At 35.6% G+C, this 18773-nt stretch overlaps 1 protein-coding gene across 2 annotated transcripts in view; it reads left to right on the forward strand.

Annotated features, from left to right (window-relative positions):
- dock11 (dedicator of cytokinesis 11) overlaps window positions 1-18773 on the forward strand; it is a 72202-nt gene that overhangs the window by 39501 nt on the left and 13928 nt on the right. For both annotated transcript variants that reach the window (XM_058780940.1, XM_058780941.1), the window contains 10 exons: window positions 842-956; window positions 4262-4328; window positions 5043-5090; window positions 5318-5460; window positions 6434-6549; window positions 6680-6817; window positions 7143-7325; window positions 14079-14192; window positions 16236-16451; window positions 17992-18049. In XM_058780940.1, coding sequence (XP_058636923.1) covers window positions 842-956; window positions 4262-4328; window positions 5043-5090; window positions 5318-5460; window positions 6434-6549; window positions 6680-6817; window positions 7143-7325; window positions 14079-14192; window positions 16236-16451; window positions 17992-18049 — 1198 coding nt within the window. The remainder of the gene's footprint in view (window positions 1-841; window positions 957-4261; window positions 4329-5042; window positions 5091-5317; window positions 5461-6433; window positions 6550-6679; window positions 6818-7142; window positions 7326-14078; window positions 14193-16235; window positions 16452-17991; window positions 18050-18773) is intronic.

Raw genomic sequence — 18773 nt, forward strand, 5'->3', positions numbered from 1 at the left:
ATATATTTATTTACCGAGAATGCTTTAAAGTGACAATAAAGATTTCTATTTCAAATAAATGCTGTTCTTTTGAACTTCATTCGTCAAAAATATATCACAGTTTTCACAAAAATATTGATGGTAAAACTGTTTTCAACAGTGATGATGATAATAAGAAATGTTTCTTGAGTGCCAAATCAGCAAATTAAAATGATTTCTGAAGGACCTTGTGACCCTGAAGACTGGAGTAATGATGCTGAAAATTCTGCTTTGCCATCACAGGATTAAAGTAGATTTTAAAATATATCAATGAAAACAGTTATTTGAAATTTTTATTAATTTCAAAATATTACTGTTTTTATTGTATTTTTGATTAAATAAATGCAGCTTTGGTGAGCGTTAAAACATCTTGCTAACCCCAAACTTTTGCTTAGTAGTGTATAATATATAAAATTATGTAATTTACTTACTAGAATTTATACAGTATAATACATTCTTTTTTTTTTTTTTCATGCACCATTTTTTTTTGTCCACCACAAATAATATTTTGGAAATTTTTTAAATATAATTTAAATTTTTTTTCTAACTCCTATACATGCCTTTATATACCCATTTTTCCTTGTGGAAGGGACAAGATTGCAATTGTTTGTCAGTTAATCAGTTAAATATGCAGTAACATGCATTAACAAAAACAACTTATGTTTTTATAGTATAAATTTAACAAGTAATGCATTACTCATTAAATGTAAAATAAAAAAAATTAAAAGGTTTTTCATTACGTTGCCCCAACATTGAAGGTTACCTTATTAAACATCACCCAAATTATGCATCATTTTAAAATTTTTTCCCCATTTCTGCTCAGTTACACAGGCGCGGTTCCACTATGAGCAATGTACCCGCCGCTGGCCGTTTGGGGAAGTATGAGATCAGAGGACTGCTCCTGTGTTTCCTGCATATTGTAAGAACTTTGTCAGATGGTAAGCACACTTTGTTATCACCATAAAACACCATCAGAATTATAGTCACCATTGTAGCCTTACTATCAGATCAGCTTTAATCCTATAGCCACAGGCTCTCTTCTCCAACATTACTACTTTGGGTTAGAGGTTTTTCAAAACTACTAGCAACCACCAAGAATTTTCTTTGCAACCAGCTAATGCCCTATAACCCCAAACAACCCCAAAACGATGCCATAGACACCACTTACGGCTCGTTTCCACTGAGCGGTACGGTTCAGTACAGTACAGTACGGTACGCAATTATGTCCGTTTCCATTGTCAGAAGTTGTGAATGCTACCAAAATAGCGAACCATACTGTACCACTTTTTTGGTTCCCTTCTGTTGGGGTACCTAGCACAGCAAAGGGTACCAAAAGGGTGGAGCTAAACTCACCGCAGAACTAGAATCGTCACTTTTGCGTGATACAAGGGGATAAAGTTTCTCCTTCACTCGTTCCGCTCTGCTGTCCGTGTTGGGCTTATTTACGTCAGAGTGTGCAAACACAAAAAAATATAATGATGACTCCCACCTCAGCTTGCCGGCTCATTTGTAGAGTGATCTTGAGTGGGTGTTTCAGATAAAATATGAAGCAGGAGTGAGAAACTCAAATTTTAACACCCATAGAAAACCTGAAATTGTGATTTACATTTAGAAATTTCCACTGAATGTATTTTATTTCTTTTGCTCTTAAAAAGCACTTAGAACATCGCAAGACCACAAACATGATTAGTGCTCTTTTCTTTTTTTTTTGAGGTTATTATTAGAGACATTTGTACAGTATAAGAATAATAATTGAAATCTGCTAAAACCAAAACCAATATGAAATCCATCCCAGTAAAGGGATAGTTCACCCAAAAATGAAAATTTTCCCATGATTTACTCACCCTCAAGCCATGCAAGGTGTATATGACTTTTTTCTTTCACACGAATACAATCTGAGTTATATTAAAAAAAAATATCCTGGCTCTTCCAAGCTTTATAATGGATTTTGAAGTCCAATAAAAATATATCTATGCTCTGTATGGCTCCGGGGGTTAACAAATCCCTTCTGAAAACTTTTGATTCATTTTTGTAAGAAAAGGATCCATATTTTAAACTTTATAAACCGTAATCTCTAGCTTCTGCTAACTGTCGTATCCACGTTCATGAGAGAGCGGTGTTCCAGCGGATGACGTAGTACACGAACACTGTGATGAACACGGAAGTGACGAACGCAGAAGCGCAGTGGATAGAGCAAAGCAAAACACTGGTCTCGAATTAGAAGTATAAAACAAGGATTTGTAAATAAAAATGTCAGAGGATTTCAATATGAACCAAAAGGAGACTGGTTTTCCTTTGATGTGAATAGGGATGGGTATCGTTAAGGTATTAACGGTATTACTACTCTTACTGATACTGCTTATCGATCCGGTACTTTAACGGTATTCTTATCGGTACTTTTGTTTTATATATATATATATATATATATATATATATATATATATATATATATATATATATATATATATATATATATATATATATATATATATGAATGAGACAGATTAGGAGCTGGATTAACATTGCTTTATATTCTGAAATGTAAAATAAATATTTAATTAAATTAATATAAAACATCAATTTGTAAATGCACCAGTGTGCAGGCATTTTTAGTGTTTTATATACATAAGATACAGTAAGAACATGAACAAAGAAACAAAGTAAAACAAACCAACAAATATACAAATTAAATGAAATTAAATAAACAGTGCTTTCATTTTTCCATGAAGGTCTACTAACATTAATGTTCAGGTAAGTAATAGCTACAAAAGAAATCTAAAAGTAATCAAACGTAAAACCAAAAAATTAAAATGTAAAATAACACTGTATAATTTTCACTGTATGTATTGATAGATTAATGCTTATTAAAGCTATAACGTTATTCAGATTAAGAGCTGTGGGTGATTTTCTCTTTGCATTTTGTTATTTAACATTGATGGCCCAAGCACCAGTCTGTCACTTTAAGACAAAATATTGACACACATCGGATTTTCTCCCAACTGATCTCGTCCACTTAAGACATAAACTGTGTTTAAGTGAATACTCGTAGCTGGCCATTTTGACATTTTGTGTGCATTTGATCGTTTGGATGCGCCTGAAGCTCAAAGTGTAATCTGCTTGTCCGTTTTGGAGCGCGCGCACACACATTTCATCCTGGGGAACAGCGTCTCTCGCTGATTGTGCTTTCAACGTTTTATTATCAAACATGTCCCGCAATGTAGCAGCAGTAAAGACAGCATTTTACAATAATCACCGATTGAGCTGATTCTGACGTTAAGTTTTGGTTAGGGAGGAACGAATGCGCACCGCTATAAAGGGAAGGAAGTTGTGCTAGAAGAAACACGGCTATAATACTTAGAAGCCAAAATCTAAAAAAAAAAAAAAACTAAGCTTAATATAACAGCCACAGGCCTAAAGCATAAGCAGATGTTTGAATAGATAGTTCTCTCTTCTATCATAATTAAACAGGGCTTTCATGTTGCACGTGCTGAAACTCCTCCGCGTAAGCGAGTTCTCGTTTCTGAATTGCGAATAGCAAAAATGTATCATAGACAGATGTTTGAATATTATTGCACATAAAAACAGCTGGCAACTCTGGTGAAATATAATTTGCAAAATAATGTGTATATATAGTAACAATAAATGTATGTGTGTTTTCTTGATTTCTCCAGTACCGACAGCAGAACCGATAACGTCAGAGCTTATCGATACTCCGGTCTTTCATAATTTAGCCCCAAGACCGATTTAATAACGGGTTTCGGTACCCATCCCTAGATGTGAACAAAACTTGTTTCTTACGAGACTAGCATATTCTCAACGGTTCTTACACTACGTCTTGCGTCATCCACTGGAACGCATCAAATCGCTTCAGAAGGCCTGGAGCATTGTGGCACACTTTTTATGATGGATGGATACACTTTTATTGGACTTCAAAATCTTAAACCCCATTCACTGCCATTATTAAGCTTGAATGAACCATGATAGTTTATTAATATAACGCCAGTTTGTCTGAAAGAAGAAAGTTATATACACCTATGATGGCTTGAGGGTGAGTAAATCATGACATAATTTTCATTTTTGGGTGAACTATCCCTTTTAAATAATTTCTGAAAAGTATTATTTTGGGCCATTTGTCAGAGAACGTGGGAACCCTGTGGATTGGTTGTCTGTCCTGAGAACAGGAAGAGTTGAGCTATATTGCATTAATTCTTCTGTTTGTATGTTACTCAATGTCTTCCTGTAGATACTCTGATGGCCTACTGGTCTAAAGTCAACCCACAAGACGTCATGAACTTCCTCAGTCTGCTCGAGTGAGTGACATACTAAGTTTACCATGAGGTTTTGTACTTGTCTGACCAATGTTGATCTAATTATTATTATTATTATCTTGTGTAACACAATGAGATGGTAAAAGACTGAAAAGTCTCTTATGCTCACTTAGGCTGCATTTATTTGATCAAAAATACAGTAAAACAGTAAATATTAATACAGTTTAAAAGAACTATTTTCTATTTAATATGTTTTCAAATGTAATTTATTCCTGTGAAGCAAAGCTGAATTTTCAGCATCATTACTCCAGTCTTCAGTGTCACATGATCCTTCAGAAATCAGTCTAATATGCTGATTTGCTGCTAAAGAAACATTTCTTCTCATCACTCCTGAAAACAGTTGTGCTGCTTAATATTTTTGTGTAAACAGTGACGCATTTTTCATGGTTCTTTAATAAATAAAGTTTAAAAGAACAGCATATATCTGAAAAACAAAAAACAAATCTTCGCTGAGAATGCAGCACACAATGTTGCTTTAAGAATTATGTTCTGACAAAAATGTCAAATCCAGCTTGTGTTGCTGGAAGAAACTGCACACTTGCGGAATGCTTCAGGTCTTAATCTGGGTTTCCGGCCCTGATGATTGGAGAAAAATATAAAAGTTTGTTGCCAGAAAGTAAATCATGACCCTCTTTTTAATCTTTATTTGGCTTTCTATCACATAATATTCTAATCTTCAGTCTTCTCTGTCTCTAGGATCTGCATAGTCCAGTTCCGCTATGTGGGCAAGCGAAACATCAGCAGGTATGCTTGATAGAGACTCAACAACGACAACATGTTTCCCATTTGAAAATTAACCACATTCAGATCACTCATATTTACATGAACTACAGCTGTGACACGCTGCCTGCTATCGTGTCATCAAAAGCCAGATCTTTACATTACATTATCCCCTGTGCTTTCAGATAAGCAGTGGTATCAAGATTAGCATTGTTGTGGACAATAAGGCTCTGTTTGTGTGCGTTGTTTAGAAGCCAGGAACCCTGGGTGTCGAAACTCTTTTCATCTGAGAGGAAGTCTCAGACCATGCCGGTGCTGCGAGGTCGAGGAAGCCTAGTGCAAGCAAAGCTGCAGCAGTTCAGCACTATGGACACCTCATTAACCCTGAACATGGGTAATTGGTGTACTCCTGTTATTTTATTCCCTTTCGTTCTGTGAAAAATTGCATTATGCTACATGATTTTCTTGGCTTTTCTGATTCTATAATGATATTACTACAAAACAAAACTAAAAGTAACATATTGTAATGCAATGAACAAAATTAAACTAAAAAAACTTTACCTAATTAAATGTATCATAACAAAATGTTATGTAATGTAACAACTTAATTTACCTTCAAACTTTAAATTCCGTTGTCACAAGTCTCAGCTGACAATCTTGCTTTTTTTTAAATATAACAAGTGTGTTATGTTCACCAGAGCTGCATTTATTTGATAAAATAAATAAATATTATATTGTAGTAATTGTTTTTTTTTGTTTTTTAATGTATATTTTAAAATGTAATTTATTCCTGTGATCAAAGCTGAATTTTCAGCATCATTACTCCAGTCTTCAGTGTCACACAATCCTTCAGAAATCATTATAATATGCTAATTTGGTGCTCAAGAAACATTTGTTTTTATTAATATTATCAATGTTGAAAGCAGTTCTGGTGCTTAATATTTCATTGAAATCGTGCTTAATATTTTTTTCAGGATTCTTTGAGGAGAGAGCTAAAAAATTTATTTATTTGAAATGGAAATCTTTTGTAACATTATAAATGTTACTTTTGATTAATTTAATGCATCCTTGCTGAACAAAAGTACACATTTTCAGAAAAAATGAAATAAAATTACTGGCCTCAAACATTTCAACAGTAGTGTATAACAAGCTGGTTTGAACATCAAAAAATGCCACACAACAGCTTTAAGTTTCCTTTACCATATAGTCCTTAATTTCTTGACCATAGCTGTAATTAATTTGTATTCTTAAATCTAGACTTATGACTATGATATTAACAAGAAAAGTTTGTAGAAACTTTTTGATTAAAGTCAATTGTTTTAAGTTGCATTGTAATATTAACATGCATTTGTAATCTTGTATTTCAGCTGGAGGTTCCACAGAAGCAGAGGTCAACCATCAGTCTCTGCTTGAGGGGAATATGTCGACAGAGGCCTGCCTTACCGTGCTGGACGTCCTCTCGCTCTTTTCTCAGAGCTTCAAGGTAATCACCAGCACTTAAAGAAGAGAGAGGAACCTGCAGTTATTCTTATCATAGTGTTCATAACGAAGCGAAAGGTTTACTTAGGTTGATTCTTCCACAAACTGATAATGTAATTAATGGATCTTGACAGAATCAACTGCTGGACAGTGATGGTCACAATGCCCTGATGACGAAGGTCTTTGACACGTACCTCACTTTACTAAAAGCTGGACAATCAGAAACAGCAATCAAACACATCTTTGCCTCTCTGCGAGCCTTTATCATCAAGGTGAGATCAACGTATTTCTTTTACAAAAGGAATAGTTCCCTTAGAAAATAATTATTTACTCACCATCATGTGGTTCCCAAACCAAATGTTAATGCAATTGCAAAAGGTGCAGCTTTATTATTTATTTTTTTAAACATTTTTAGCATACAGGTTTGGAACAAAGGATAATGTTGAGTAATTAATGGAAATAGTTTTTGTTTTGGGTAAACTACAGGTTTAAAAATGACCACAACCTTCAATTGCAACAATGTAAGATGTTTTCAAGATGTTTCAGTATGTCCTACTTGAACATTAATTTGTTTGTGTCTCGATCTATATATTTTAGTTCCAGGTTCCCCTTTTTAAGGGCCGTGTAACTCTGTGTGGTTCGCTGTGCTATGAAGTCTTGAAGTGCTGTATGTCTAAACTAAGTGTCCTACGTGGGGAAGCATCTGCCCTTCTATATTTACTCATGAGGAACAATTTTGAGTACACCAAGAGGAAAAGCTTCCTGCGCATGCACTTACAGGTATATAATAACAATTTCATACAAACATCTCCGTTTAATTAGCTACCTAATTAATCTAAGAAGACTATTATTTCACCTTACTAAACTTGTCCTTGTTTTTGTTTTTTCTTTTTGCCTCTTTATTTTCCTACTTTAACATGTACAAGTTATGAGTCCCAACTGTATTTTACTTGGAAAACAGTTGTGTGCTTGCCAAAATGAATGACAAATCTAACCCTTCTGTTCTTTGGTAATCTTATTGTATGTCAGCACACGTCTTGGCCCATCATTTTAATGTTTTCTTGTCAAAAGTCAACTGTTGCGCAGTACTTTGCGGTAAAAGATCATTTGGATGTGGGCGGAAGTATTTTGTGTAAGACAGATGATTACCGTAACCTAATGCTTAAAAATATGGGTGGCTACTGCAAGGCTGCACGTTTGAAGCCCAAAAGGGGTGATTAATGTCCATGAGTAAGATGCTTTAATGAGCGTTTACAAGATCATAACACATTACTGTTTTTGCTGCCAAAACTTTACATTGTAAGTGCAAATTATTATTTGCATCTTCTTAGCAAATTATCAAGTAATAGATCAAATGTGATCAATTTAATTGTTGTTTCATATTTTATTATTCCAGTGTTCTTAAATTATCAAACATAATGGATCAAAGAGATAATAGGCTAACAGTATGCTAAACTAGTATGGTGAGCAGTTAAAGAATGATAAATATTTAATTTCACAATCTATCTTTGTTTATCATTATAAGTAACATAAATTTAAAATGCAATTATAGTCATATTCAGAATAAGAATCAGAAGGAGCTTTATTGCCAGTTATGTTTACACATACGAGGAATTTGTTTTCGTGACAGAAGCTTCCACAGTGCAACAGAATGACAGTGACAGAACAAAAACACAGAGAAAAAAAGAAAAGAAAAACAAGTAAATAAGGAATAAAAATATACAAATTGACAATTGTATGTACAGGTATATATTAACAATAGACAGTTGTATGTACAGGTATGTTATGTGCAAATTGAAATGTAGACTAAGTATGTGTGTTAGATAAATAAGTGTATAAGTGTATAAATATTGTGTGTTCCGCGTTTATTGTCAAGTGTTCAGAGATGGATTGTCTGAGGGAAGAAACTGTTTCTGTGCCTGGCCGTTCTGGTGCTCAGAGCTCTGTAGCTTCGACCAGACGGCAACAGTTCAAAGAGGGAGTGTGCTGGATGTGAGGGGTCCAGAGTGATTTTGCCAGCCCTTTTGCTCACTCTGGATGAGTGCAGTTCTTGGAGAGTGGGAAGGGTTGTACCAATGATTCGCTCCGCAGTCCGGACTACCCTCTGTAGTCTTCTGAGGTCAGATTTGGTAGCTGAGCTGAACCAGACAGTTATAGAAGTGCAGAGGACGGATTCAATGATGGCGGAGTAGAACTGTTTCAGCAGTTTCAACTGTTTCTGTGGCGGGTTGAACTTCCTCAGCTGCCAAAGGAAGTACAACCTCTGCTGGGCCTTTTTAACAATGGAGTCTATGTGAATGTCCCACTTTAGGTCCTGGGAGATGGTGGTGCCCAGGAACCTGAATGACTCCACTGTCGTTACAGTGCTGTTCATGATGATGTGTGGGGGAGAGCAGGGAAGTTTCACTGAAGTCCTGAAGTCCACGTTCATCTCCACTGTTTTGAGCGTGTTGAGCTCCAGGTTGTTAAGACTGCACCAGACAGCCAGCTCCTTAACCTCCTGTCTGTAAGCAGACTCGTCAACCTGAATGAGGCCGATCAGTGTGGTGTCGTCTGCAAACTTTAGGAGCTTAACAGAGGGGTCTTTAGATCTGCAGTTCTTGGTGTAGAGGGAGAAGAGCAGTGCTGGAGAGGACACAACCCTGGGGTGCGCCAGTGCTGATCGTACGGGTGTTTGATGTGTATTTTCCCAGCCTCACTAGCTGCTGCTTGTCTAGCAGGAAGCTGTTGATCCACTGACAGACGGAAGTGGGCATGGAGAGCTGTGTTAGTTTGGGCAGGAGGAGGTTTGGAATGAAAGTGTTAAAAGCTGAGCTGAAGTCCACAAACAGGATCCTCACATAAGTCCCTGGTCTGTCTAGATGTTGCAGAACATAATATCTATATTAACATTTAGATGACATATATCAAAAGTCATTTTGTAATTAGGCACTGAATGGAGCACAAATTAAAAGGATGTGCAACCCACTGGTTCATGGCAAAGGCAAAACTGCAGCTGTCATAATGTTTTGCGGTTCTTAATTTTTCGCTGTAGACCTGGGTAGCACCATATTTTATTTGTTATAGGAATGCAAACAAAGCCAGTTGTTGTAATACTTCTGATGCAGTGTGTTTGTTGTAATGTTTATCTCGGTGTAATGTCTTGCCCATTAGACTTCTTGCACTGTGCATTACTATAAACAAGTTTAGTGTGTTTTTGCAAACTTGAGAGGGTTTATTGGGCCAAAATGATTTCTAGTGTTAATTGACGGCAGTCGTCAGATAGAACTTAACTTGTATTGTTAGCAAAAGTGAAATGATGGGATCTGGATCTAGAAATGTACACTACCACTCACAAATGTTGCATTTATTTGATCAAAAATACAGTAAAACAATAATATTATAAAATATTATTACTGTTTAAAATTACATTTTCAAATATATTTAAATACAAAACAGTTTTGTATGCCTGTAATGGAAAAGCTGAATTTTCAGCATCATTACTCCAGTCTTCAGTGCCACATGATCCTTCAGAAATCATTCTAATCCTGATTTGCTGTTCCATTTTTCTAGGATTTTTTGATTAATAGAAAGTCTTAATGAACAGAAATTATTTGAAGTAGAAATCTTTTGAAAGATGATAAAGGCCTTTACAATAACCTTTGATCAAATAAAGCATCCTTGCTGAATAAAAGTTTTTTCTGTCAATAGCGTGCCTTTCAACAGTAGCGTAACTTTAGGTGACAAATAAACTCCCCTGTTTCACAAGTAAATAATTCCTGCTTAAGCACACAATACTAATATGATTATGAACATGAAACCTGCAGTAAAACTAATATAAGTTATATCATTTGACAGTGTCTGCAAAGCTTTATATGTTTGTCTTAAAGCTACGACTCTCAGCTGATTCTCTTGATGTGTTAACATGCAGTGGAGAACTAATTAGTGATCGCGTGATTGAGTCAAGTATGTCTGGAGTCAACTAATAAGAATGTGAGGGCAGTAATTAGAAATGTCAAATGATCTGCAGTGCTACATTGCTTTTAAGGGTGTTTTCACATTTTATGAAAACTCATAAACCTCATTTATAAAAAATAAACACCCGGTTCTCTTTCATTTACACTATTCCTGATTTTGAAATTGGAGTTAGATATCTTTTTGGTCCATTTTAGTTTAGCTAATCGTGCTCAGACCACCTCCTGCTGGTTTAGTTCATTTAAAGCTGGGCTCACACTGTGCGAATTTATTATTTTTTTTAAGTCCTTTAGGATTGTACTTGTCAGACTGTACGACCATGATGATCATGTCACACAATGGGATCTCAATTGTCATTAATGTCAGACTGTACGACAGTCAAGACGAGTTAAAAACTGGTGTTTTACATTATCAACCCATACACATCCAGTGACTGCGAACTGCATTGCAAACAGACCGAAATGTTGGCTGTCATGAAAAGTATATGAACGGCGGCAATACCAGCGTATTTAAGAAGAATAGTGTATGCAGCTCTACACACCCACATGAAAACAGCGGCGCAACCAGTGTTTATATAGAAAAGGCAACATATCAGATGAATTCCGTGAGCGGAGGATGGGAGCGTCGGAGTTTATGGCTGATAGAATAATTCTCTAGTGTTAATTCTGCTCATAGCTTGTCTTGAAAAACAGAGACAATTTGACATTCATCGTAGGGGTAGTCACACTGCAGGACTGTGCGCCAAATCTTCTGACACTGCCAGAATTTCGTCGGAGGTGAAATTTGATCGCAACAGCCATTAATCGGCTGTCGGTGAACAAAGACAGATTTTAGTTTAGGATTATAAGGAATCTTTTAGGATTTTCAAAATTTGTCTCAGACGACCAAATCGTGGCCAAAATCGCACAGTGTGAGCCGGGCTTAATGGAGACTTGATTCAGTGAATTGCTGACCTCTGAAAGTAACTACTGAGGTTAAGATTTTTTTATGTTTTTGCTCACCAATACTGCCAAAATGCAGTAAAAAGAGTAATATTATTACAATTTAAAATAACTGTTTTCTGTTGTAATTGTAATTAATTAATTGTTTTTTTTCCTGTGACGATGACAAAGCTGAGCAGCCATTACTCCAGTCTTCAGTGTCACATGATCCTTCAGAAATCATTTTAATATGCCGATTTGGTGCGCAAGAAGCATTTATTATTATTATCAATGGTGAAAATAGTTGTGCTGCTTAATATTTTTATTTTTTTTGCATTCAAACAACAAGTGAATACTTTTTTTCAGGATTCTTTGTTGAATGGAAAGTTTCAGAACAACAGCATTTATTTGAAACATGTATTTTGTAAAAACTGACTGTTAATTTGTTGACCAATTTAATGCATCCCTGCTGGAAAAAACAAAAACAAAACATAAACATGACCCCAAACATTTGAATGGTAGTAAGACTGTTTACGTTCGTGTTTGTGCGTGCTGACTTGCGTGCGATCCGGTGTGTCAAGCTTAGATCGTAAACATTTCTGTGTATCTGATATTACGTAGACAGTCTAGGTGTCTTAATGTCTTTTGAATGTGCTCTTATCAAATGCATAAAAGGTTTGCTCAAGGTGCGTAAGCATGTGATGCAGTCTGCATGGTGTAATAAAACCTCATAATGCCAGTGAAACGGGTCAAGCCACATTCACTTGTTGTTTGAACTTTAGCTAAATACCGCTCTCTCACATGTCTTAAGGCATCTAGATAATTTCTACTCAATGCAAAGCAACAACTTTACTTTTTTGATTTATAATATACATTTCAGTTGCACCCTCATAAATGAAAACAAATTGTTAGTACCTTTTGCATTCACTCTGAATTCACAATGCTTTTAGACCTATCTTCTATACCGGCTAAACTGTATTTTTTGGTTGCACTTTCACTCCGTGAAACCTAATGTGCTGTATGAGCGCGTTCCTTTAGCTATTATTGTTGTTGTTATTATTATTATTATTATTATAGAATTTAGGCCTCGAGGGCTTTTGGTAAATGAACTCACTTTTCACACTTTGGATTTAACTTGTCTTATTACAGTGTCCAACAGTAAATATAAGGGTACATTTATACAGCAATGATGTACGTTGTCTTGTAAATGGATGACCAAAACGTACAAAAAGTCTTCCATTTTTAGTTAAAATGGTGTCATGTAAACACACCCTAAAGCATCACGAGAAAACCTTGAACATACAGTGTCATTTCCACCACGTCTCACATAATGTGTTTAAAAGCATCCTGTGATGGAAATGACATTTTAGTAGGGGTGTAATGGTACATGTATTCGTACCGAAACGGTTCAATAAGTATGTGTACCAAACAATACAGTATTTATTTTTTTTTTTCCAGGAAATTCAAATAATAAATGGTGTTTTGACAGTCTTTGTGGCATGACAGATCGCTGTATAAACGCCTTGGAGAGCCATTTATTGGACAGTTCAGAAACATGCTGGTATAAACCCAACACAAGCATTGACTCGAGCGGCCACGATCAGCTCCGGTTCCCATGTCTGAGCCGTGACGTGCTGCAGACGCGTGCAGAGCGGAGCGCGAGTGAACGTGATCATTCCTTCCTCTGTACTACTAGTTTTAATGTGAATAAACATGACTGAACATCTCATGCCTCATGTAATTGCTCAATCAGTGTTTCAACCGCGGAAAGACATCAACAAAACAAAATAAAATGTCACGTAGCATTTCATTAAGTCATCAGTGTCTACAGCTCGTTAGTTCACTAGAGAAATCTGTTATGAAACATGCTATGACAGCCACTGTGTAATTGAATATATTTTAACAAATTGCCTAGAAATTTTATTATTTATAAGTTAATTTAAAAACTGCATTATGTGCAGTTTACATGTTTGCATACAATTTTATTTATTTATTTTTTAAGTTGAGTGTTGATTATCTATTTAAAAATAAATAGTAATTAAATTTAAGTTTGGGTTAAGTTGTTAGGCCTAATTGTAACCTTATAACCTTATAAAAGGGCTCCCTATAGTTTGAAGCATAAGCTGAGGTAGATTTTTTTATCACTAAGAAAATTTAAACTATAACTGAATGTATTTAAAGAAAGAGCAACTTGTTCCATAACCAAGAAAAAAAGTTTAGTTTTTCCCCCTGCTGTACCGAAATCATACCAAACCGTGGCGTTAAAACCGAGGTACGTACTGAACCGTGTTTGTGTACCATTACACCCCTACAATTTAGACATCTGTGAAATAAAATGGCTTACTCCTTTGTCTTGCCAAGGCAAATTTTATAGCTGGCTGTTTATGTCTCTACACACAATTCAATTATATTTTCATACTGGCTGTATTATTTTGCATAATATATTTGCATAAATTTCAGCTTAATGGACAATAACAATATTATGTTCACATGTTCGATTTACCTTAGTTTATCTTTTTCTTCACTCTTCTTTTCTCAAATCTCAAGCTTGAATTTCAATGACAATTTTGTCCCCTTGGTAAACAAGTACACTAACTTTTGCCTTTTCTTGTGTGACCTAAGAATGTATATTTTGTCTGTTTTCTTCTCTGACCATTAGATCATCATCGCTGTGAGCCAGCTTATCGCTGATGTGGCGCTAACCGGCAGCTCACGTTTCCAGGAGTCACTGTCCATCATCAACAACTTTGCCAACAGTGATAAAGCCATGAAGGTGCAGTAGAAAATACAAGCTGGAATCTACAGTCATTTTTATTTTTTTTTATTTTTTTTATTTATTTTTTTTTTTCAAACTACCAAACTAATTATTTTCATTAAGGGGCTGTTTATAAGTGGTAAATATCCCCAAAACTCTTTGAAAGCCATTACAAAACAAAGCATGTTTTTCATAATTTATTTATACATGTAACACAACACACATTTGTGCCATCCAGAACATCAGGGGCCTGATGTATTAACCTAGCCATGGATTTATATTTTTATAAAAAATAAATGGCCTATTAGTATTAATACCAAAATCCTTGGGTTTCATTTTATAGAAAATAGAGTCAAGGTTTATTTACAGTATACAGCACAAAGGTCGGCAAGCTATGACAAAGGGATACTTCCTAGTAATAGGGATGACGTACATTTTGAAGTAATCATTCCTCATAGTCACACAGCCTGTTTGGAGCTATAAATACTGTTAAAGTGTGGGAATTAACCTGTGCCAGTCTACAGAAAAATAAAAAATGGCACTTCATGCCCGGAAGGTTGCCAACCCCTGATATAGTACGACTGAAATGACATGATCGGAGTTGTTTATCTTGTTACACTTTACATGCGAATCTCCGTATTAACATGCGGTTCTCCATGTTAACGAACTTTCAAAACTTTATAAAAGTTAAAGTTTATAAGTGACCAACGTCTAAAAACAAATGTATAGTTGTCTTTGTGAAGAAATATGTAGCTTTGGAGCTGCTGCTATGACGCTGTAGAAACGTTTCCAGTGTGAATGCTTTCGTAAGTCTGCAGTGACGATGTAGTTACGCTGATGTCAAGCTGGCGCAGAGCTCAAGCTTGCGGTGTGAAACACATGTAAGAATCAAGCATTACAGAGAGCTGTGTAATAAATGACACGTGTCATGTTCTGAATACAGAAGAGAAAATATTTTCAAAGTAATTGTAAAAACCACAACCCCAAACAACTGTCAAACCTCTTTTTAAAAACAAAGCCATTCACACACAAAGAACACATCGTTGAGCTTCAAAAACACCAAAATGCAGTGTAGGAAAAAAGACTGAGTGGTCTTGAGTTCAGCTTTGTTAAAGGATTAGTTCACTTCCAGAATAAACATTTCATGATAATTTACTCACCCCCATATCATCCAAGGTGTCTTTTTTAATTCTTTATTTTATTAAATATTTTTGATTTATAACTATTTACAGCAGAGCAAATTATAATAATAATAGACTAAATAATAGACTTAATAACAATAAAGGTTGTATGCCAGAAAAGTTAAACTATGATCAAAACAATAGTAGTGGGATGACGAAAGCATGTCTTTCTTTTTCATTCGAAAAGAAATTACTGTTTTTGAGGAGAACATTTTTCTCCATAGAGTGGACTTCAGTAGCGGCCAATGGGTCGAAGGTCCAAGATCCCAGCTGAGGAATATGGGTCTTACTTAGCGAAACAGTCGGTCATTTAAATATTAAAATTGCACGCTTGAGTGCAACATGGACCTCGCCCCCTTTGTTGCATGTTCCCGGGGGTGGGGTTTATCATGGTTTGTGACGTCACAAACCCAGGAAGTAACTCGTTGTAGTCCCTACCAGCCATATTTGTAGGCGTTAAACTGCCAGAATTTTAAAAGACAATATCTCCATTTGCATTGAACTTTCAGCGTCGTAACAAACAGCAACATTACACGCTAACTAAAGTTTAAAAAAGTTAAATCACAATCAGCCACCCCTTTAATTTCTTTTCAACTGAAGAAGAAAATACAAGAACATATTGGAAGACATAAATTATTAGGAAGTGAACTCATCGTTTAAAAAAATATGATAGTCTTTATGACTGTACATGTAAGTCATTCTTGTGAGATTCTTGTGACAAAATTTGCATAGACCAGGAGTTTAAAAATAGCACAGAGGAATGTGACTTGCATGAACAGCTGTAACCTCTACAGTAATAATAATTGTGCACAGTATTTTTGCTTCTCTTGGTATATATTTGTTAACATTTGAAATTGATATAATCTAAATGTCTCCTCAGACCACCACGTTTCCATCTGAAGTGAAGGGTTTGACGATGAGAATTCGAACGGTTTTGATGGCCACTGCTCAGATGCGTGAGCACGAAAAAGACCCAGAAATGCTGCTCGACCTTCAGTACAGTCTCGCCCGATCGTACGCCAGCACACCAGAGCTCAGGCGGACCTGGCTGGACAGCATGGCACGAGCACACAGCAAGAATGGAGACTTCTCTGAGGTATGTTATTTTGAGCGTGTGATGCAGTGTTGTTTTGTTGGTACAGGTGCATTGGAAAGGCTCTGTGTCAATTTGTTTTGGCCTCAACTCATTCTGCATGAATGAAATTAGATGCTTGCTCAGTCATGATGCCTGTAGGCCATTTTTAAGCCCCGCCTCACCCTGTAGGTGCAAGTACACACCGAATGTCATTCTGCACACGGGCTGCAGATCATATCATCTGCTTTACGGTGGAAATTTCAGAGGAAACACAGCGTTTGTTTTTCAGGTGTTTATCATAATATGTCAAACATTGTTTCATTCGGTTTTCAATTTTATTACCAATACATTTGCATCGGTTAATATAAATACCAAATGCCAGTTCTTTTTAAACCATCAGCTTCCAGACTTGATGTTAACATCTTTTCTGGTACAATCTAATTGATCTATTGATATATTTAAAAAAAAATACATTTCATTTAATATTTTACTTTTATAGAAGGCATTAAAAAGGCTGCTATAGGGCAAAATTTAGTTACGTTAAGTTTAAAGTTTTTAGGTCTATGGACAGGCAGAAACTTACAAGGGCACAATATATTTGGTCAGACTTTAATACTTTTATTAGGCATTATGCACATGCCTAATAAACTCATTCTACAAACTCAAGTACATCGTCTTCTGATGCATTGATAAATGTTTTTTTTTTTTTTAAACCGAAGAGTTTTCACCTTTCCTCATTTCTGTTTTGAACTGCCTGTTTGGGGATTTCAATTGCATCATATAAATCGGTTATATTTTATGGCCGTAATTAATGGCGAGCAACCCTCTGGAAACCACCTCCTGGTAGTAACGTTTAGGTTATGCTTTAAACAATCTTTGTAATTGCAACTGTCACGGCTTTTGCCTGACTGAACACGGGTCAAGTCTTGATCATTTAACAACAGTTCACAAGAGACGTTCAGTACTGTTTAACTATTTCTGTTTACATGATTTATGAATTATTTAATAATTGGGCTTAATCTGTTCCGTACTCTTCTGATATGTTTAGGTTAACAGCAGTGTTTGATTCTTCATGTAAATATATCCCCCACAAAATGAAAAACAGGAACTGAATTGGAGTAAAGGTCAATTCCTTGGCAGCATTCCCTAATATTTTTATTTTTGTCGTATACAGGGAATACATCCAACAATGGAAAAAATTATGTAATAGTAGTTCCTTGTGCAGTGGATGCCCTAAAACATATAAATGGGGATAGTTAAAGGAACAGTTTGCCCAAAAATGTAAATTTACTCACCCTCAGGTCATCCAAAATGTAGATGAGTTTTCCCTCATCAGAACAGATTTGGGGAAATTTAGCATTACATCACTTGCTCACCGATGGATCCTCTGCAGTGAATGGTTGGCCTGAGGGCAAGAACATTTTCAGCAAGTTTTCATTTTTGATTGGACTATACCTCTAAATCAGTTGACATAGATGAGCTTAAGTTCAGTTCATTGTGCATGTGATTTGTTTTCTTAGTGATGTCAACCTTTATTTTCTCTGCTCTTGTATTTTCACAGGCTGCTATGTGTAATGTTCATGTTGCTGCATTGGTGGCAGAGTATTTGCACAGGAAAAGTAAGTTTGCAAAGGTTTCTTTACTTTTAACAAAGGTTTCATGCTCATTTATTTGGCTAAAAGCATTCTTCCTTAGATTGTGTCCTAAAAATCAGACGTGACTGTAATTTACACTGACTGACAAATTAAAATCAGAATGCATGTCTGACCTCATATTACAATGATGCATTTATTCTTGCTACATTTTTTTATATATATAAATGAACAACACAAAAACAATAAATACCTGTGGCTCATGTAATTTCCCTCATTTTCCTCATGCAAATACTGGTCCTACTCGGGACAAACACTTTACTATCCTAGTCCTAACTTGTGGTGCACAATGCAAATGGCAATGCAAAGTCTGAAACAATGTGTCTGAAGTACTGTGGATAGAATTTTAAACCTGTTTCTTTCTCTTCCATTTTTATTTTAAATAAAGCATGCATTAACACAAAATGTCTGTTTTACAAAAAGGTTTTTGCCAATTAAATGGCAAACAGATTTTGTTAACTGCTAGCAGTTTAGAGGTTTGTGCCACCCTAAACTTCTACAATATAAAACTAAAAGGATGTCACAGATCCCTCAAATTTACATAACTAGAAACCAGTGATAAAAATGGCATTGTTTAAAAGGACTGCTGTATGTTTCTCAGAAGTCATGTGTTGGTAACAGTGATGCAGTTATTTTATAATCCTAATCATCAGCTTTTCATTAGTAATCTTTAATAATGCAATAGCTTATC

The sequence above is a fragment of the Onychostoma macrolepis genome, chromosome 07 (genome assembly GCF_012432095.1).
Source record: "Onychostoma macrolepis isolate SWU-2019 chromosome 07, ASM1243209v1, whole genome shotgun sequence".
In the NCBI taxonomy this organism is placed as follows: domain Eukaryota; kingdom Metazoa; phylum Chordata; class Actinopteri; order Cypriniformes; family Cyprinidae; genus Onychostoma; species Onychostoma macrolepis.